Raw genomic sequence first — 22238 nt, forward strand, 5'->3', positions numbered from 1 at the left:
CATTCGTGTTTGGGTCGACTTACGGGAGCCCAATAAGGCCGTAGTGACGGATAGCTTTCCTCTTCCACACACCGAAGAACTCCTCCACAGTCTAGTTGGGGCAACTCATTTTTCGAAGCTTGACCTCGCATCAGCCTACCACCAGGTTTTGCTCGATCCTGAAAGCCGTGATTTGACCGCTTTCATTACTCACGATGGTCTCTTTCGCTTTAAACGCGTGTGCTTCGGGTTGGCGTCCGCCCCCGCTGTATTTCAACAAATGATGTCCAAAATCCTTCAAGGATGCTCTGGTGTTCTCTTCTATATTGATGACATCATTGTGTTTGGGAAAAATGAAAAGGAACACTTGACCAACCTGATCGCTGTACTACGGCGCATTAAGGAAGCCGGGCTCAAGTTAAACGACAAGTGCGTATTTGGCGTACAGGAACTTTCCTTCTTGGGACACAAGATCACAGCGCAAGGCATTTCTCCACTGCCGGAAAAAATTTCTTCCATTATAAATACTCCTGCGCCAACTGATGCTACCAGTCTCCGTTCTTTTCTTGGTCTGGTCGAGTATTACGCCAAGTTTGTTCCCAGTCTTGCTGATGTGGTAGAACCTATGCGAGCTCTTCTCCGAAAGAACCAACCATTCATTTGGACTGATGCGGTAGATGCCAGTTTCGCCAAAATAAAGTTTCTGCTCTCGTCCAGCCAAGTTCTGCAGATGTTCGATGCGTCCCTTCCGGTCGTAGTGTCCACTGATGCGTCCGACTGCGGACTAGGTGCTGTTCTCCAGCAGGTCGATGGCCACAGGTTGCGAACTGTTTCCTTTGCTTCGCGAACGCTTTCCCCTGCGGAGAGGAAATACGGAGTGCGAGAGCGTGAAGCGCTTGCGTGCGTTTGGGCATGCGAGCACTGGCATACGTACTTGTGGGGACGGCATTTCACGTTGCGCACAGACCACCAAGCCTTGGTCTCTCTCCTCTCTTCGCAAGGTAGGCCGCCGCCCCCTTCGCATCGCACGCTGGTCGGAACGGCTACTTCGCTATAACTATACTGTAGAGTATCGGAAAGGGTCCGAAAACCAAGTAGCGTATGCCCTTTCTCGCCTTCCAGTTCCGTCTCCGCAGGAAGATGCGTCATTCGCGGAGGTTGTGTCCTTTGTTGAATTACCTTGCCTCACCAAGGAGCAGTTTCAACAGGCCCTTCGTGAAGACTGCAACTTGAAGCAAGTCGCGACTTATGTCGCCACATCTTGGCCTGCACATAAGACGCTCTCAAGCGAACTTCAGCCTTTCTTCTTGGTGCGCGGAGAATTGTCGGTCGTTGACAACTTGCTCCTGCGCGGAGAACGAATCGTCGTTCCCTTCTCTCTCACGCCGCAAGTAATCGCTGCTGCCCACGAAGCTCACCCGGGTATAGTTCGGACAAAAGCTCGACTAAGAGAAAGGTTCTGGTGGCCAGGCATGGATAGACAGGTGAAACTTTCCATCCAGAATTGCAGAATATGTCAGATGGCTGACAAAAGTGCGAAGACTGCTGCTACTCCTTTGCAGCCAGTACCCTTGCCAGAACGCCCATGGGAGAAGCTGGCCGTTGACATCGTCGGCCCTCTGCAGAGAGCACCGCACGACTGCAGATACGCCATTACACTCATCGACTACTTTTCGAAATGGCCAGAAGTTCAATTCTGCAGTGAAGTGTCATCCCGCACCGTCATAAACTTTTTGCTTTCGGTGTTCTCCCGTGAGGGTTACCCGGACGTGATAGTATGCGACAATGGGCCCCAGTTTGCCTCTGCGGAGTTCACAAAGTTCCTCAATGATCGCGCCATCCGTCTCGTGCACTCTTCCATTTACTACCCTCAAGCGAACGGACTTGTAGAGCGGTTCAACCGTGTCTTCAAGGATTTCGTACAGGTTGCAATGTTAGAGCAACGTCCGCTTCGTCAAGCGGTAACAGACTATTTGGCTATATATCGCTGCACGCCACATGCCACTACGGGTGTTGCACCATCCGTTCTCCTACACGGGCGGCTACCGAGAACACTTCTTGACGTTGTGGGCCACCCATCACCAACTTTCTTCAGCGATCCTGCTTCCGAACTCTGTCGTCTACGCCACCGCGTGCAGAGCAAACAAGGGTACAGCAAAGAGTACACAGACCGTCGCAGGGCCGCGAAGAAGACAACACTGTCAGTTGGTGATTTTGTGCGAATTAAGAAACCCGGAATATCTGCTAAGGGCGACCTCGCGTTTAGCCACCCACAGAAGGTTGTCCACCAACAAGGCCCATCAACGTTCCGGCTTGACGATGGACGAACTTGGAACGCTTCGAAGTTATCCAAGGTACCTGCGCCATCAGCCGCGTGGAATCCGCATCATGACGCTGTCTTCGAACCTGCAACCCCGCCTTTGGCGCCTGAGCGACCCGAGGATCGCTCCTCAATAGCGCAGTCTGAAGCTTCACCAGCTACGCCCACGCTACAAGCTTCAGCGCCAGCTGCGTCGAAGCACCCAGTACCTCAACGTCGGGTCCAGCCACCGAGGAACAGAAGACCTCCGGATCGATACGGGGACCGTGTGTAGCTGGTGTTTGTGTGTAGACTGGTGCAGTGACACAACTTGAGTGCTACGTGGACTTTGTTGAGACGTTTCAGTGGTTCTGCAATTGTTTTTTTTGTTATATAGCAGTCGTCGAATGTATGCTGCATAGTTGTACATCAGACATTATTGTGAAGCGCACATGCCATGTGTGGTTGTAAATATTGTGTATTTTCGTACTAATACTAATCCACTAACAATTACTAACATTGGTCTTTTAAGGAGGGGAATATGTAGTGTTTCAGTTTCGGTTTCGAGTTGGTTTATGTTGTCTTTACTTGCCACCAGGTGACCTCTGTATATATATGCATGCCTCTGAATAAAAGTTCAGTTTTTGGTTGGTGATCGTCGACGACAGTGGTCGCTTCGTCATTCTTCTGCGGCTTCCGCCTCGATATAACAGGCCAGTTCGTAGCAAACCAATACTAAAGAGGAGGTAGCGCAAAATGTTTATGGTTCCTACGGATTGAGTTCACGCCAACGCACCCTTCACCTTTCAGAGGGCTTTGGTACTGCGCGCCGGCCGCTGGTTTCCCCTCGCACGTCTTATGAGCGCCCCTAGCCTATAGATTGCTACGTTCTGACTTGACGGCATTCACTACGTTTGTTTACGTTGAGGGAATTTAATTCCTGTACTTCGCAATGGCTCATAGCACAGGCCGTAGGGGTCATACCCGTAGGGTATGCCGCTGCTTGCGCCCTTCCGTCTCCTCACCCGTTGGCTGCCATCTCAGCGAAGGAAGCATGTCTGCCTTCCATTCCACACTGGGCATGCGAGAGCCGGAGGTCATGCATACTTGGGGGTTCTGAGAGCTCAACATATTACTTCTACGCACAGGGTAATTCGCGTTATGATTGCTTCCAGCGTTAAACTTTATTACAAACTACAATCACTACGCTAGTCTTCATATTATTCGTTATTACATGCGTGTACCCACGACATTACTGCTCCGTCGACTCATGTGTGACCAAACAAGGCTTCAAGACTTCTTTTAACTCACAACGTAGAATGTAGCCAAACCACAGTACCGTAATTGTCAATGCAAACCAAATGACAATCAATAGCTCCAATTTCTTAATGCACCTAACACATGGTCACTACAACATCGACATTGGCAAATACGTCCCATGGAAAACTTCCCATTCGTACACCAAGAATACCAAACCCACCCACTCACAAAATTACAGAACAGTTGCCTCAAGTGTTATTTTCGCATCAATGCAATACATTATTGCAAATTTCTGTTGCTTGACGAAGTTTACATTACAGATATAAAGAACTTTGAAACTGCGTAATGACCGCGGCATGTTAAATCTTCTGTGTTCCAGACTAGGGGCTCATCGATTCCCATTTTTAGAGTACGTGAATGTGCGCACGTAGGATGTGAGGCTCATTTATTGTGTACCTTTTAGCAGTGAAGCTGTTCGTGGTCGAGGCTTTCGTGGGACGAGGCGTGGTAACGCGGGTCCAGTGATGTGGAGAGGGCATAGCCTAGCGAGGGGGATAACAAGTGCCACGCACACGGACATCGTAGTAAGGGGGATGGAGGGCAAGCGCCAAGCACAGGTGCAGCGTAGTGGGGAGAGAGGGAGCGGGAGCCAAGCACCGGTGTGGCTTGGAGTGGGCACCAAGAGAAGAGCGCACGCCGAACGGAGATGAGGGGAGTCAGGGAGAAGAGGAGAGGAGCCGGACGATTGGAGAGCGGGCGTCCAAGAGATGGTTCGGAGGAGCGTGCATATATAGACCAGTGCGCTTGACGGTAGTTTCTCGAGTGGTGGGACAATTAGATAAAGTCGCGCGCTCTCCGGAGGAAGAAGACACCAGTCAGGAGCGCCCGCGAGAGTTGGCGCGCCTACAGGCGCGAATGGTAATCTATCTGCTGGCTTTGAAAAGTCCTATGAAGCTTAGCCTTGGGATTAGGGAACTCCACGCAGCTTCGCTCTTAGCAGCTGAGTTCGCGGAGCTGGGTCAGTGAAGCCGGGCTAATTTTTTTTCAGTTGGTCCAAGAGCATTATTTCTCTTTACTAATGCGTTGAAATTTTGGTTTTATGACATTTTCTTGCGTCCTTTTCACACTTTCAGCTACTATCTGGGCATGCATTCTGTCTGTGTTAATAAATGAATGGTTAAATTATTTAATTAATGCTTTTAAGAGTTTTTAAGTATTACGTGCATTATGAATTTGTTTCCAGGCGATTACATTTTATATCTGAAAATTTCTCCACCCGCGGTTTCTTGGGCTCTCCAGGCTGACCCTAATCACACACTTGATTTTTTTTTTAGGCTAATGACCCAAAACACTGACAAATACAAGATAAGGACGTTGAGCCGAAAATGCTATAGCTCGAAGGTTTCATATTCTATCTATTAAAAAGGAATGAAACTCTCATCTTGTCGTAAATATACAGGCTTCCAACATTTACGTAACCGATGTTGGACACGGCATAGAAAAAAATTACCGACAAAAACTCTAGCCAATAGTCTCGGCTATCTTAAACGTACCGTTCAGGCCGCAACTTCTAGAAGATGACATCTTGCACAAGGAACCATTATTTGTCTTCAACTAAATATGCGTCATCGATTTAGCAGCCTCACCAAGCATCCTTAATTAACCATAGTCAATCCGCCTAAAATATGAAACCACGTTGTGCTACTAAAAACAGCATCTGCCAAGCAAGTGGCACTGGTATAATCAGTCGTTGTCTATACCATAAAACGATCAATGCGAGCCCGTCGGACTATGTCCCCACCTTGCCTCTGCCACAGATTGACGTTCGACGGCCATCCATCTACTCTGCCGCTGCGAAATCATTTATTCAATCTGAATTCCCCGTGCTGCACTGCTTTGGAACAACATCCCCGTCAGCGTTTCTTGCCTACATTGTTCGTACAAGAACCTGAATGAATATTTTGTTAATATGCTGCTGTTTTAAAGCAAAGCTTTCTACCTCTACCCCCCAAGGGTTCTTTCGCGACCGTTGGTGTCACCAGAAAACTCAGCGAACAAATAAAAGAATTTACTGGCACCGCCGGGAATCGAACCTGGAACTAACAGACTAACAAACCGAGAGCCCGTTGTCTTACCGATTTAGCTACGAGCCCACGCGAAGACGGGAAGACGGGTGGTGTACTCACCAAGCACATCTACGGGTTTACCCCCTGCGTTCTCGCTGAATGCCACGTGAAAGCGTCACGCGACCACTCACGCCCATCTACCGGATCTGTGCGCACCTTGCTCATGTGCTAAGAGTTACAAAAATCAAACGAAGCTCCCACCAACGCATTAAATCTCAATTCTAGTACGCCAATGTGCTAAAGCCTGAGCCTCCAGTGTTGACGTTAAAAATCACAGCTCCTTGTCGTCCGTCCTCAGGCCAAACCTAGGAATACATTCAAATACTCCTTGATGGCCCGGCCATCACTCCAAGACCCAGCATCAATATCCTGGGCCTACATATCGAGGCTAACACCAACAGTGACGTCTCCTTGCAGCGCCTCAAAAACAGCATTAATCAAATCATACACATGAAAAGGCGAGTTGCCACCAAGAAGCGAGGCCTAAAGGAATCCGGTACCTTTCGATTAATTGAAGCTTTTGTCCTCTCGAGAGTCACTTACGTACACACCTGTCTTCTTCTCGACAAGGAAGACATAGAGATGCTTTATAGAGTGATTAGAAAGGCGGTCGAGCGGGCCATTGGTCTTCTCATGAGTGCGTCCACACAGAGGCTGCTTAGCACGAAGCTCCAACACGGTGGAAGAGCTGATAGAAGGCCATCTTTCTAACGAGAAGGTCCGATTCAGAACTGCGGTGGGTAACCGCATGCTTCGCCAGATTGGCTGGGCAGCCCAGAATGTCACTCCGCTTGATGTACTCCCAGACCCTTGGCGACTAAAACTAAAGATGTTCCTTTGCTTAGAAATATGAACCCCTCACATGACGACGGTCACCAAAAAGCACGGGCTCAGGCGCTAAACGCCACCCTCGGTGGGGATCAAGCAGTTATCTACACAGACGCCTCCAAACATCGAGGGCAGCAATATGCCATCCTCGTGGCTACCTCCAGAACGAACCTCCTTGCGTGTACCTCGCTTAGGACCTAAGAAATGACGGCAGCAGAAGGGGCAGCCATCACCTTGGCTCTCACTCAACCAGGGTTCGGAGGGTAGTCACCAATTCCCAGCAAGCCTATTGGAATTACCAGTCGGGTTGGGTGTCCCGACCTGTACTGCGCGTGCTATAAAGCACTCCCCAAACGGTTCCATTCAGCTCATCTGGACACCCCCTCACGCTTCAATGGAGGGCAACAAATACGCCCACCCAACAAGCCTGCGCTTCTTCCCACAGCCTACGCGTCTTCACTTAATGTATCCGAATCGCTACGACGCCGAATGTAAATTTTGATCAGAAGTAGGAACACTCCGCCCCGTAATCGGGGTGTGCTACTTTAGCCCTGAGCACCCTCCTTTCTTTCCGTCAACTACCCAACAAGAGCAATTGGAGGTGCTGCTTTCCAGGCACTCTCTACCTACCCAGCTTCAGCGGGTGGTCAGAACACAGGCCGCGCGGACTGCATATAGGCCCCCAGAAGAAGGAATCACTCCCCAGGGCTGCACTCTGGGCCGTTCAGTAATCAGAAAAGAAGCATTTCTTCCTCGTCCTCCTCCTTCTCTGCCGCAAATCTCGTCACCTCCGTCCGCGGCGCAGAGACGGAGAAGTGAGATCGTCTAACAGCGGACCGGGTTGGAGCTTACTTTAATTTTATAAAAAAAAAGTTTCCACTCTTGTGCTACACCAATACAACTCAACCAAACACCATTCATGCATCATGCATTGATTTAAGCTTACCAAGAATACCTCTTTGAAGTAATAAATGGCGTGGTTAAGTGCATTTCACTTCTCTCTGGTTTTACTATTTGTAGAGCGATGTGAGTGAATTTAAATGACGTCGCATGGGTAATCGTTATGGGTGCCGTTTACAGCTTTGCTTTCCAACCACATTCACGGGGTGGATTGGCGGGATTTTTTCTTAAATACCTCTGAATTGTGCTGCAGTATATTAGGGGAGAGGTTCAATGTTTCTCTTTCTCTCTCTCTCTCTCTCTCTCCCTCCTGCTTATTTTAACAAAGGATACAGAAACACTAGCTCCTATTTTTACTTTACCCGGAAATCCACCCCTCACGCAATGCTACATTTCGTGCTCGTGAGATAGATAAATGAATGTATGAATAATCGAAAAAATTACTAAATAAAACGATGTATTGCCTGCGGTTGATTGAGTCTCCATCCGCGCCGCTCTTGCACCCGCCCTCTCTGCGATGTTCTTTTTACGGTGAGCGGTAAGCCACAAGCCGCGTGAGGTCAGCTATAATCACCGCGTGGATATGAAATGCTGATGACCAAGAGAGACAGTAGATATCATATCAGAATTGGGAAATCTTGACAGTGGCCCCACTGATTCACTCTTTTAATAAATATATTTGTCCTCGTGGTGGTCCTGATTGTATAGCCGCTACAACATAAACTTATAATGAATGTATTCAAAGATCCCTTCAAGGGTTGCTAAGTCCTTCGTGGGTTTAGCAGGCCAGACTTTTGTTCTGTTTAAATCACAAAGTAAACGACCACCCCAACCATCTTCCCATTTATCACCATCGTCGTCATCATCGTTATCATCGATCATCATCAAATAATGCGAAGGTATAGCGACTCAATGATGTAAATCGTAAATAAGGAATTTTGTTGGATGGAGTCCGCCTCACACGATTACTTTCCGTGGGCGGTAACGGAGATTGTAACAAAGTAATAGTACAAATTCTAATTTGAACGAGATTTATTAGTTTCTAACCAGCTAACAGCAACTCATCGAGCATGACTAGAAAATTAGAGACCCAAAGTGAACAAATAAGATAAGACACTTTTGCAACGTGCAACCGCAAGCTTGTCAGGGTTGCCTTCTTTTTCTTTTTATTTGAAGTGTACGGGCATAAACTCTTGCGTTGGGAAGCCAGGGCGAGCACCGAGCCTGAGGGAAACATCTAACCCTGTAAGCCTTCGAAAATATTTTCGCTACACTGCAATGGTGCACATTAGAACTGGCTGTACGATTCGGAGATAGTAACATCCCACATCTTCCTTTTGTATGGTTTGAGAGATCTTAAACACGAATCCCAAGGAAAAAATAAGTAGGTAAGTAATGTATGTGCATTGCTGTAAGCAGCGACAGAACAAATAAATCAACAGTTCTAGAGAATTATACGTGTTTTAACCTGCATATTCTATCCCTCTGTAATAATAATAAAAAAACGTTGCCCACTCTCCCAGCTCCTCGAGGCACAAAACACTCGTTAAGTGGCATGCCTCACTAACCTCTGCCGGCCGAGCTGTCCTTAGGGTATTAGGCGGGTCCCAAATCCAACCGCCCCAAGACGCATGACCCAGTCCTTCCCCCCATCCGTACTAATATCAAGGTGACAACCAATCTACCCGACATGCGTGGCGGGTACAACCCCGACGAACGCAAAGTCACAGTACGACCCCTTTAACGGAAGTACTCTTCACCACCACGCGTAATAGCTAGACCGATATCGTCCAGACCCCATCCTACCCCAGCTCGACCCCAGCAGTCACCAACACCGAGGGCACCATTTCAACGCCGGTACAGTTTCTGTCAAATGTTTCTCGGCCACGCCAAAAGTTGCGCACCACCAACAATGCAAAGCAAAAGCTCATGCGGCCAAGCTCATCTCCTTATAAGCCCGCACACTGGGCAACAGAAGATATGAGATGGGGCTTTAAAAAATATACACAGGGGTGGTCAAGGCCGGAGAAGCGGGCAGATGTGGTGACAATAAATCTTCACGATAATATGGTGATGACACAATCAAAAGTTATAGTGACATATAACTGCGTGAACCTGGATTATGCGCAAGCGCGTACAATGTTTTAATAAAGTTTGATTAGTCCTCTTCGCCACGGCAACAATGATCGTAGCGCAAAAGTAGCATACATTACTGCTTAGGCCGGGTTGACACTGTTGTCACAACTGTCGCAATATCTTGAAATAATGACGTCATTTGCCGTCTCCGCCAACCAAACTGCGTGAAACGCCGTCTTTTTACGTCCATAGCGCACAATATGGCTGGTACGTCGGTATACAGTCTGAACATAGAAATATAGGGCGTTGTGCAGTACCTCATTGTGGGCATTGGATATGCTTGACTTTGCTAGGCTTCAGAGTATGCATATAAAATTTAGACAGAGGCCCCATTTTTTGTGTGCTCGATCTTCGGAGTTCTTGCGCTGTAATTGGTGGATTGATCCATGTATTACAGCATCTATAGAAAAGCGCACGGCAGCAGCATGTAGTCCTGTTCCTTTCCGATAGCCCACCGCTAGCACGTGCAATTCCGCGGGTGTGTATCCTTTTGCTAGTTTAACCACAACAACTGTCAGATATGTGGCAGAGCACCGGAATGAGGCCTAATGTTTTGCATTGAAGTATTATACGGCGGCAACGGGTACCCGCATCTTTATGAGCGTTTAGTGCAATGAGTACTTTTTTAAATGGCTACCGGTGGACGGCAAAAACCTCAAAGTGGGACGTTAGTCCTAAAGTTAGGTTTCGTTAGAAGTGCACAGAAGGCGTCGTAGATTTACGGGGCCGAAGTAAATGGGTGCGTCGTGTAAAACCTTCTTTTAGTGATATGTGACCGGCAATCGTCTCCCGTTGTGCCCATGTGTTTGCGAATGAACGTGTCATCATATTATGTGCTTTTTTTTACACATTCCTTCAAAAGCGGAATTACCAGCGGATTTTTTTACTTAAAGCCACGTACGGAGTACTTCCTGAGGAGTTCATCTATTAGTTCATCTATCAGTTTTTAGCAACGCAGCCTCCGGTGGGCAACGTTCCCATTCTTCTTTGATGTTTTTGGTGATGTCCTGTCTGCCTATTGCTTATTTGAGGTGTTTTGCGATTTATTAACTTCCCATCTACATCACGTGATGTGCACTTGTCCTGTTCGGGAGAGTAAGCAATTCCTTAGAAGACCAACCAGCGTGGATCGACCTCGGTACTTATAAGCCTGCAGCCCCGGCCCCTGTACAGGTCAGCTATTAAAACAATATTACGAAGTTCCTCACTATTATATCTTTTCAGTTGTGGAAGGGAGATATCAGGAAATTACTTGTCGTTGGGTAATTTATCTTAACTGAAAGCGTGATTGACAAACCTGGCCCCCTAGAAGCAGCCCCAATAACGTCTACTGGTTTGCCTAGAACATTCTTTGTATTTTCGCGAGCAACCGTAAAAACAGCTGTGCTGTTCGGCTTTGATTCCTTAAGGGTAATGTCGAGGGTTTAGACGATAATGAGCTGGGTTCGAGTCCCAGTGTTCAATTTTCGTCGTAAAACCGGCCTTTATTGGTGAAACTTGTTCTCAGAGGCCAAATATACGGCTTCTTGTCCAGAATAAGGATTATCCGGTACCGTTTACGTCGATTTAGCCTAGCAACACGTTTATTAGTTGTTCGATTATTCTGGAATGACGCAAAAGAGGCGAACGCAGGGTGTATCTAGGCGGCCAGGTTTGTCAAATCCGCCATCGGGAATCAGTAGTTCCGATAAATACAAAAACGTTCTGCATGACCTCAATATGTTTACGTGTTTTTAAGGCAAAAGCCTAGCGATTAGGAAACACTTCTCTGCTGATACGTAGTGTTTCTGTCTCTTTGATTTCCTGTCTTCGTCTTTTGACATGAATTACCCTGACAGGCAGACTGGCCGCGATTCCCGTGGCAGCTTCCCCAGAGTCAGAGCTCTCGTCTGCATGGTCAAGTTCTACTCACGTGGCGTCACGTTAATCTGTCAAAGAGCACGCATCAGGATTATTCCTGTTCCATCCAGACGAAGTGCCCGCTTAGCGCAGTGGTTAGTGCACTTGACTCCTGCTCTGGTGGCCCTGGTTGAAATCCGAATCGAACCCAAATGAGGTTATTTATTTTCTCTTTACAGCGGAAGCCATTCTAGGGTTTCTAGGGTTTCCTTAGTATGGCACACACTATCCCTGCTAACGGGAGCGTGATTAGAATGGGTGCGGCGCGATTGAAAGTGATCTGAACTTATGAACAAGTAAACACCCGTGCACATACTCGTCCTCGCTTTGTCCATACCACCCCCTCCCCTTCTGTTTGCTGCGGAAGACGGTGCCCCCTTGACTAATTGAATTTTCTGACCTGAAAAAAAAACGACCCTTTCGCTGTTTCACATTTACAATGCTTTACAGTGCAATGTATATGAGAACTGTTGGAATACTAGAAATTGGTGCTTCGTTCAGCACCATTCGATCTCCAGTCTATTTCTTCTGCTAAGTCCGCCTTGCAAGTTTATGCAGTTGATGTTATGGCCTTCATTTCACTCCCGTTTGATTGTTATTTGACATTTTGGGTTTACATCCGTGCACCTTTGTTTTTTGACAAAAGCTAATCATTCCACTGCTTTAAAACACGTGGCCTCCGCAATCAACGTGTGGAAGTCACCTCTTTGGCACAAAAAGGACGAACTTTCTGGAGCCTGGGTTTGCAGCAGCAGTCGACATTGTCATCACCATTGTATATGAGCTCTCTTGAAATAAATAGGGGTAAATAACAGCGGGCACAAATAAAATAATGAAGATTACAGAGACCCCACACAAATAAAGAATATAGTGCACAAAAATTTACCCCCTTATTTTTACATCAATACGCAACTGTACATGTCTGTACTAAGTTCGTCCAAAGAGCAGCTAAGTAAAAAGACTAAATATCGAGAGGAAGCAACAACCGGTTGCAAGACTTTAGATAGCGATTTATTTATATTTTTTGCTGTATACTAAGGTGACAGAAAGCAAGAGTAATAAAGAAGATTGGCAAGCCGTGCAGGTTACTGGCGCCAGGCAGCATTGTCAAGGCAACGCTTGGTGAATGGTGGTTGTGCCGAAAGAAAGGCCGTCACAGTCGTTTCAGTTGAGCCCGAAGTCGAGAAATGTTGCACACCAGGTCCGCGCGTCCCGGGTGTTGCTGCAGCACATACGGAATGCCTTGGGGTCCTTTGTAACTTTTGCGCACTGCTGGCAGAGGTCGCGAACATCGCTGTGGGACGGGCACAGGTCTTCCGCGGCGAGAGAGGCCAGAAGGGCGGCTTGATCGAGGAATGGTGAGCGCCGCTGGACGCTCCCTGCCCGAGGTTCGATCGCAGCCCACCAGGGCTCCGCTGCGGGAGCTGCTACGGCGGCAGCTCCGACTGCAGGCGCCTCGAGGAAGGTCACACAGTAGAGTAGGAGTAGGCACACCGAAAGCAGCGACAGCGGAGTCTGCGAAGACATAGGCAATACCATAACAGACGTGTTCTAGTAAAACGTATTAGATAGTGAAAGGAGTTTAGCGCTGAATTTTTTTCTGATCCACTGAGCCAAGGGCAGCGTCCCCATAAAGTGTTTCATGTATCGCGCCGCATTATTTAGCCACACAGGAACACTGCAACAATTTTCATCCTTAAACAGGGAAAAATGGCCTCATTGAAGGAGCACTGCATTTAAATATTTGTGAATCACACGAAGAAATGATGGTGGGGAACTCGGGACGTCCGTATTAATGTGGGACGATGGCCAGCCACCTATTTTTTTAGTGTAGTGCTACGAATATATCTGCAACCGGCGCCTCAATAGCCTTTCAAGCACACAATCTGTAGAAAGCTTGAAGGCCTTGGTCAAGTTAATGTATTTTAAAAACCCTGCCTTAATAAAGTGATATCTTTCAAACTATTCAGAGCGCTAGTATTTTGTACTCTAACCCAAATACAATGTGTCGTAAGCATGTACTCATTTATTAAGTTACTACGTAATTCGTTTTCACTGCGAAAGCATTTCGTGACAGCGTCGTTTTTTTTTTTCAAGGTTTGAGGCAATTATTAAGAAATAGCTACCACAGAAGTTCCATGTCACTAAGGAGTGTGATAAAAATCTACAAAATTAGAAAAATGAACTTGATTGATTGATTGTACTGTTTAACGCGTCGACGCAACGGAGGCGATGAGACGCGCCGTAGTGGAAGGCTCCGGAGTAATTTTGACCACCTGGGGATCTTTAACGTGCGCCGAAATCTCGCACACACGGGCGTTTTTGCTTTTCGCCTCCATCAGAAAAGCGGCCGGGAACCGAACCCGCGACCTCGTGCTCAGCAGCGCAACGCCTTAGCCACTGAGCCACCGCGGCGGGTTAGAAAAATGAACTGAGAAACGGGATTGATTCACGCATCATCCACATAATGTGACTTTTCAAGAACCTCTAAATGGTGTTGGACTCGGCATGCACCAAAAAAAGGCTCTAAGAATGAAATTAGGCGACTCTCATCGAGAAATATATAGAAACTAATAATTTCGCCATGCAAGCGACACCCACAATTTCACGCAAAATAAAGATACTACAGTGAAGCTGCGCCTAATCTCACGGCAGTTTTCACAAAAGCTGGCTAGCCTAAAATTCGCTGATTAATATCACGCCCCAACGTAACCTAACATAACATAACTTCAGTGAACCTAACGTAACCTAACCTAAAGCATCATAGACTACCCAAATCCAGCCCAATTAACTGGAACAAACCCCATCTAACCCAGCCCAGCGACACAGAACACAACCTATATTAAACGTAATCCAACCCATTCTAGAAGTCCTGTGCGTTGATCTCTTGATATCGTAAAAAAACAGAGTAAAGTAAAAAGCGTTCAAAATCACGATGACCAAAAAATTGAGAAAGCTTAAAAATAAAACTACGCAATGTCGGACTCGTACCTGAGCCTCCTCTATCAATGGCAAGTACTATACCAAAGCGCTTCAGGGACAGCTGCGAAAAACGCGGCTTCTTACGGAATATTTATCCCATAGAATCTCTGGGCAGCGTGCTTAGCCAATGAAAGGCGACTGCCGTGAGAAATGTCTTACGGTAATTCTCACGGTTGCCGTGATAATAGACACTACCTTATAATAATGCTTCTGGGTGACTCTTACGTTCGTAATTACATAGTGAGGGTAAGTCATGTCATTTGTACCCCTCACTCACACCTGGTGCGCACTCATCGAACCTTGATTAGGTCGTGCTTCAGCATAAACGGTCGTTTAGATTTTACTTGCTCCCATGATGTTCGGGTGACGCAAGTTTGCGGCAGTCCTGGATCCAGTGATCGCGAGAAAAATCACCGTGTCTTTTTCAATGCTATTTAACAGCCCTTAATATAAGAATGTCCGTTCTAGAAACGTCCATACATCGCAGCATTATTTGAAACCGTGAGAACCCATAGTGTACGTTCCTCTCAATTAGATAAAAAAGCTCATGATGGTCCGAAGCTTACCAGCGCCGCCCACATTATTGCATCCCTTGTATCCCTTGCATCCCTACCAAACAACATCGCGACAATGGCGATAAAGTAGTTCAGTCATTCGACAAAATCAAGATCAACAGCAAGCTCTTTCGTTGGGACGACGCACTGGACAAAATGGTCCCTATGAATCCGCAATGACGGCCTCCCCCAAAACATGACTGCGCAGGCTCAGTAGGCCGACCGAAAATCATATCTGTGAAAAATTTGTGCCACCCTTGAAAGCCGTTTACTCTCCTGAACGCAAATGCCAGGAGTACCGTTAACAAAACTGACGATATAGAAATTATTCTTTTCACGCATGATCCTGACGTAATAATCGTTACTGAAACTTGGCTACGTGGCAATATCCTCAACGAGGCCATCATACCCGACTCTCACGAAATAATTCGTCACGACAGGGATTCAAGAGGCGGCGGCGTTGCACTCATTGTAAAAAAGGGCTCTAACTACGTAGTTGTTAACCATGATAGCAACGTTGAAATGGTTTGGATAGTTTTAAATTGGGGAAACCTGAAGTCGCTTATTGGTGCAGCATACCGATCACCAACCTCTGACCTTTCAACATTAGAATTTTTTCAAGATTTTATTCGTGAACAGAGGAAGCGATACAGTCACGTAATTATTGGCGGTGACTTTAACCTGCCTAAAATTAACTGGGAAACTATGACCTCTGAAATTCCCTGTCGCCATGCGGACCTACTATTAGACCCTATTTTTTCCTACGACCTCAAACAACTAGTACAGTCTCCGACACGAATTACGGCCAATACTAGTTCCACCCTCGATCTAATTTTTGTTTCTTTTGAGGTGGAAAAGTTCGTATGCTCAGTAGACATCCTTGCAGGCATAGCAGGTCATAAAATGGTCATCTTTAAAAGTAGCCTCGCGCGTGTAACTGACCCAGTCGAACCGAAAACTTCCCAAGCGATTATCGATTTTATTAACACCCAGGACGAAAGTATACTAGATTTCCTTGAACAAAAGTTTGACTTGTTCACAAATATGGCCAACAGCGTTAATTACACTGTAAACGATTTGTGGCAGTTCTTCAAAGGAACAGTAATTGAATGCATTGAAAAATACGTACCCCTTAAACGGAAAAAACAAAATAATCCAAGCCCCTGGATCACGCGCGAGATACTTCAACTTAAACGTAGAGTAAAACGCATTTCACGCACCACTTCTGGAACCTCGTCTAACAGACTAACATCTCTTCGCAACGAACTAAGAACGAAAATAAAGACTTCTAGGTTCAATTTCTTTAATGTCAAAATGCATGATTTTCTTACCAAGGACCCCAAAAAGTACTGGATGCACATCACACTCAAAACGAATCCTGTCACTAGAATAAAAATAGACGGCACAGAAGTTACTGATCCCACCAGGAGCGCAACAGCTTTTAACGATTTTTTTCGTCGGTTTTTCTTCGCAGCAACAGCGCAACTGAATCATTCCAAACAAAAGGCTTTGATCTACCTGATATAACAATAAGTGAAGAAGGAATTTTTTCAGCCCTATTAAGTTTAGACAATAAGAAGTCTGCGGGACCCGATGAAATACCAAATGCCTTTCTTTTTCGGTACGCGGAATGGTGCAGCAAATTTATTTTTACAATATTTAGTGAAAGTTTAGGCCGAAACGAAATACCGAAGGACTGGAAGACGGCGAAGGTCAAACCCATTCACAAATCTGGTGACAAACTATCGCCATCCAATTATCGACCTATTTCTTTGCTATGCACATGTAGCTAAGTACTGGAACACTTTATTTTCAGCCACATCCGCTCATTCTTAGAGACTAACGACTTTTTTCTTCAGAGTCAGCATGGGTTCTGGCGTCGACTATCAACGACGACTCAGCTTATCCATATAACTAATGAAATCTCCACTTCACTCGATAACGCCGGACAGATTGACGTTGTTTTTCTTGATTTCCGCAAGGCCTTCGATCAGGTTTCTCACGTTCATCTAAAAACTAAACTCCGCCAAATATTACGCAACACAAAAATAACTCAGTGGCTGGATTCCTATCTTTCTTAACGACACCAATTTGTTAACATAGGCAACTTCAATTCCCCATTGACAGCAGTCCTCTCGGGCGTGCCGCTGGTTTCTGTCCTTGGGATGCTTCTATTTCTCATTTCTTGAAATGATTTTTCGTTTTACTTTCCTGTGCAATGCCGCTTTTTTGCGGACGACTGCGTAGTTTACCATGATGTCCGATCACCTGAGGATCACCAACTGATAGATACGTATCTTCTCGCGGTTGAAAACTGGTTTAGACGTTGGGAAATGACCCTAAACAGTTCAAAATGCATTCAAATGACCATAAGCCGTAAAAAGAACTCGCTACAGCATGTCTAAAAAATAAATGACAACCCAATCAAACAGGTTACTCAGAGCCTTCTTATATCATCTAATCTATCTTGGAATGCCCATATCACCAACATGGTCACGGTGGCATCACGACGCTTATGGTTTGTAAAACAGCGACTAAAGCACTGCACTAGCAAGACAAAACTTGTTGCCTACACACACCTGGTACGCCCATTATTGGAATATGCGGACACCATCTGGGACCCGCACACAAAAAAATACACCGCTTGTATTGAGGGCGTTCAGAACAAAGCGCTAAGGTTTATCTATCACGCGTATGGGAGGCACATTTCTATCACGGAATCACGCAACAGGTCCGAGCTCCCAACACTTGAATCACGCCGCAAAGTTCACCGACTCAAAACCCTGTTCAACATTGTCAATGGGCACACTAGACTAAATTATCATGACTATGTACAATATAACACAGCGCGCGAGACACGAAGGAAGCATGATAACAAAATTCTGGTTCCTCGTAGTAAAACAAACGCCCACCGTTTCTCTTTTTTTCCAAGGACGATTAGGGACCGAAACGTTCTTTCGTACGAAGTGGTAAATGCGTCATCCTTGGATTCTTTTTTTGCTACGCTCGGTTCTAATCCTTCAACACAGAACTCAACCTGCATGTCTTATTTGAAACCCGACAACTGCTTCACTCTGATTTCGTACATCTGAGCGTCGCTGAACCATTCGATAATATCTGTTCCGACGTGTTGGCTGTTGTCTATGCTGTTTTTTTCCAAGCCTGTATTTCCCCTGCTCATGTATTTTTTGTGTTGACGCCATTGAAAGGAGGTATGGCCTTTATATGACTTTATTGCCTTTTTCTGTTCTGCATAAGCTACAACTAGTGCTACGCCTGTCGTACACTTTTTTCCAGTGTGTACTTTGTCATTTACATGCCAAATCGTACTGTTACGAACTTGATCCTCACACATTACAGAATTCAGTAATATTTGTTTTTGTCTCTGTGTTTTTATCGTTCTTTAAATATTCAGCATATTTGTGTTATATGTCTATGTTATCTCTTGTTCCTCTTCTGTGCTCGCAGTTTGCAAAATCCATTTCACTGTTTTGTACTCTCCTGCCTTGGCGGCTAAAAGGCTGCTGGCAGTATTGACCAAATAAATAAATAAATAAATAAATAAATAAATAAATAAATAAATAAATAAATAAATAAATAAATAAATAAATAAATAAATAAATAAATAAATAAATAAATAAATAAATAAATAAATAAATAAATAAATAAATAAATAAATAAATAAATAAATAAATAAATAAATACTCTCCCTCCCCCCCCCCTTCCCCTTTGCGGTGAAACGGTTGGGAAGCGGAAGTCGCAAGGTTTTACGAAGAAGTAAGTCCATACTTACAGAATGCACCAAAACCACTACACTTATCGCTTACTAAATGAGAAGCATCGTTAATAAATGCTCACGCCGTCACCTACAAGAACTATGCCGTGTAGGTATTGCCTGCTCTTCGGTACGCTACGTTACCGGGAATTCTGAAGGTTGCAGCAATTTATTTACCACAGTATTGACACACAGCTCTTAACTTGTAGATGGTTTCATCGATGAACCCCGGACGCGACTATAATATTTCATGGGACGAATACCTATTTTAATATCTGCTTTAATGTGCCGAAGCTAGACGTCTGCAGTCGCATTCATGTTTGTCGCCTCTTTGTCATTCTTGTACGCGTTATGAAATATCATGCGCACTCGCGTCTTTCTTTTGATTTGGGCGAAATTATTGGTGGGTTTTAAATACGTTTTTTCGTTCTGTTTATGGTTCTCAATCTGAATAAATGTTCAAGTGAATATACGTAATAACTGTAAATTCGCTGTCAGAGTCGAGAGTACAGGGCGATGATTCGATGAACTTGCACTGCAGGAGCTCCAAAGATGATAAACGGTGCAATGCTCAGAATTAACAATTCACGCACTCTAAGCAACGAAAACAAACAGAAAGTTCACAAAGGAAGTGGGTGTCAGCATTAAAATATTACGGCAGCTGCGGATCAAAATTGAATAGGAATAACAAAAACAAAGGCCGACCAGATGGGCAGATGAGCAAAAGTCGGTTTGTCTAATACTAGGCAGCATCGTACCTTATTCTTCCCGCTGCTAATCTAATGTGGACTTTCGACCAAATGTTCTTCCCCACCGCACATAGAAGGCCAGGCCTTCCCTGCTTTCTACTAGTGTCCACCCTTTGGGGAAGAAAATCAATACATTGATATAATCATTCGTTGTTCGCAGTTTCGTCCCATGATGGCGATCCGCTCGTTCGGTTCACATTTTTTCCCCGTTAATAGCTTTCCCTACAGCCATGGCCAGCCTTCTATCCGTTCCGTCTTGTATCCGACAGCACTGAACTCCAGGGAAGCCAGTGAACGCCACTGGACGCGCAGTGATAGAGTAGGCAACGCCTCGCATGATAGAACGACGCTTCTCGAGTGACGTTGCCATTGTCCCTATACATCAGTTACGTGCGGGGTCTTTGGAACTTACACGGGGAGCTCCCCGGCTCAGCACTGTTATTTCGGGACTGATTACGCAAGAGTTACTGTGCGTTTTTCAAAGACGTTTTTCACAGCTCAACGAATATAGCTCGTTTTGGGCGCAGCTTGAGGTCATACCAGGTTCTAGAGACCTGTAAGGTACCAGCCACAACTGTAAGGGCACTCTCTTTTGGCGGTGAATTGCGCAGGAATTATTGAACGCGCCACAAGGTATTCTCGCGCATTTCGTATTCAAGGAGCCCGCTTCCGATGTGCGAGCTCTCACATTTGCGCAACGTTTTTACTACGTTTCTGAACGGTCTGTCTTTTAGGCTGGATTTCTGGCTGTGTTTTTTTAACTCATGAGACCTTACCGGCTTTATTGTCTTTTTTAATTTCAAACAGGGCAGTGCAGCCCAAGTGGGGCTTCAGCCTTACTCAATTTTACGTCAGTCCCAAATTATGCCCTTTAGAAAATTCCAGCTTTAGGCTCTCGTTTCTTACCTCCGCCTTTCTCTTCTTGTTTCCGGTGGCCAAAACATCCCAAACCTGCCCCTGCCCCATGAAAAGCGGGAAAGACTACGAAGAGAACGATAAACTGGAGGAGGGCCTAGTGGAGAAGATGACCGTCCCGAAACACCCATTTTTTCCAAAAGGTGGAAAACGAAAACACCATAGGGGACATTGACAAGGATCACCTGAGGGAAGGTTTATTAAATGGCAATGAGAAAAAAGCTTGCGAGGCCGGGCCAAAAATAAGCGTAGAGAAGTCCATGCATTTCAAAGCGAAATATTTGGTGCGGAATCTAGGTGGGAAAGATTACGAAAGATCTCTGCCGGAAATGAGAGTCAAGTGCGGAAATTGTAAATGCATTTCAATGAGTTTGAAATGCTACATTGGTGGGGGACCCGACTCGCCGCACCTAATGCCCAGATAATATGGGTTGCACACAGACACGCAACTAAGCAAGTACACGCGAAACAGCCACGAAAACATGAGCGCATGCGCACGCGTCCACAGATGCGCGCACGCACGCGCATACAAACACTTGAGCATCATTGCACACTGACACAGAAAGGGGCAATAGCTCGCTTTCGAGCCGCCTCCTGAAGGAACGGTTGCTTTTACGAGCACAGCACGCGGAAAAGCAAATACATTAAGTGGTACAAACTGCCAGTTGGGTATATCACTGTAGAAAAAGACGAGATTTTGTTCCCGGGTAAATTTTTCAACTGCAGAGTCAGAGGGGAAAAAAATGGGAAAGTATGTGGTGCTCGTGAATCCACATACGGTGTGAGACGGGATAACCACCTGAAGTGACAAACAGAGTGACCCCCTGTTTTGTACAAAGAGTACTTGGAAAGCCACAAGTAGAAACCCTTGGAAGAAATTTACGTTTGGCCATTCAAAATTCCGTCACCATAGAAGGTACAGATGGCCGATTTTCTTAACGTTGAAAAACGCGTACTAGGATTATTGTGTGACAGACATGCCGCGGCCGATACCATAGAACAGTATAGCGCGCGATCAGGCAATTTAAAAGCAGATAGAATCGCAAAGGGCACCGTAGAATAATGAAGGTATGTCGAAATCTTGGTGCTCCCTCTGCGCACAATCTGAGAATTTCTACGACAATAACAGCCCACAATGAAACTGAAAAGGACACAGAGAAAGAAGAAGAAACAGTTGGTCTTTATGATTTTGTGAAATTTATGATTTTAGTAAAATGTAACTTACCTAAAAACTTTCTAGAACCATGGTAAATTTTTCCCGTAACGGTACACCAATGACGTAGATGTCCATGGGTGTGCTGTTCCCTGTAGCCATTTACTGTGTCATGTTCTAAATTTCTTTTTTGTTGCTCCCCCTTACTCAACGTCTCGCTAATTACACCCAATTACTCGGATGTAGTATCAACGCTGCTATGACAAATCATGCAACGGAATCTCAGGAAGATTCAGACATGGTTTTTGCAGAAAAAGTGTGGCCATAAGCTATTTTCAATATACCGGTTAGCGCAATAGCAGCAACCAAAGTCAAGCAAGTCTGCGTACTCTTTGCAAGATCTCACCCGTTCCATCGTGCTTGGCCGTCACGGGGTTGGGCTTTCGGCTCAGTCGTTGGCGCCGTGTGTGACTTGTGCCGTCCAACCGACGACTCTTATAAACCTGGAGCGCCCCTCCAACCGGCCATCGATCCGAGCGCCGCGTAAGCTGCGCTTCCGGCGTGCGGTGGGTCTTTTCCGCGGATGGACACTCATCCCAGCTGGCCGTTCTCTGCAGCCGCTCAAGGGCGCACTTTCTGTATCGCGGCGACGCCTACACGTTAAGAGGTAAAACCGCAAACAC

At 45.9% G+C, this 22238-nt stretch overlaps 1 protein-coding gene across 1 annotated transcript; it reads right to left on the reverse strand.

Annotated features, from left to right (window-relative positions):
• Positions 1-8531: 8531 nt before the first annotated feature.
• On the reverse strand, positions 8532-22055 carry LOC144172649 (uncharacterized). Its single transcript, XM_077701290.1, has 2 exons — positions 21962-22055; positions 8532-12942 (listed from the first exon to the last, which is right to left on the reverse strand). Exons 1-2 carry the CDS (start codon positions 21968-21970, stop codon positions 12592-12594), a joined length of 360 nt encoding a protein of 119 aa, XP_077557416.1. The 5' UTR covers positions 21971-22055; the 3' UTR covers positions 8532-12591.
• Between the last annotated feature and the right edge of the window lie 183 nt (positions 22056-22238).

This window comes from Haemaphysalis longicornis, unplaced genomic scaffold, assembly GCF_048455015.1.
Source record: "Haemaphysalis longicornis isolate Haplotype H1 unplaced genomic scaffold, Haemaphysalis longicornis Haplotype H1 scaffold_25, whole genome shotgun sequence".
NCBI classification, from domain to species: Eukaryota; Metazoa; Arthropoda; class Arachnida; order Ixodida; family Ixodidae; genus Haemaphysalis; species Haemaphysalis longicornis.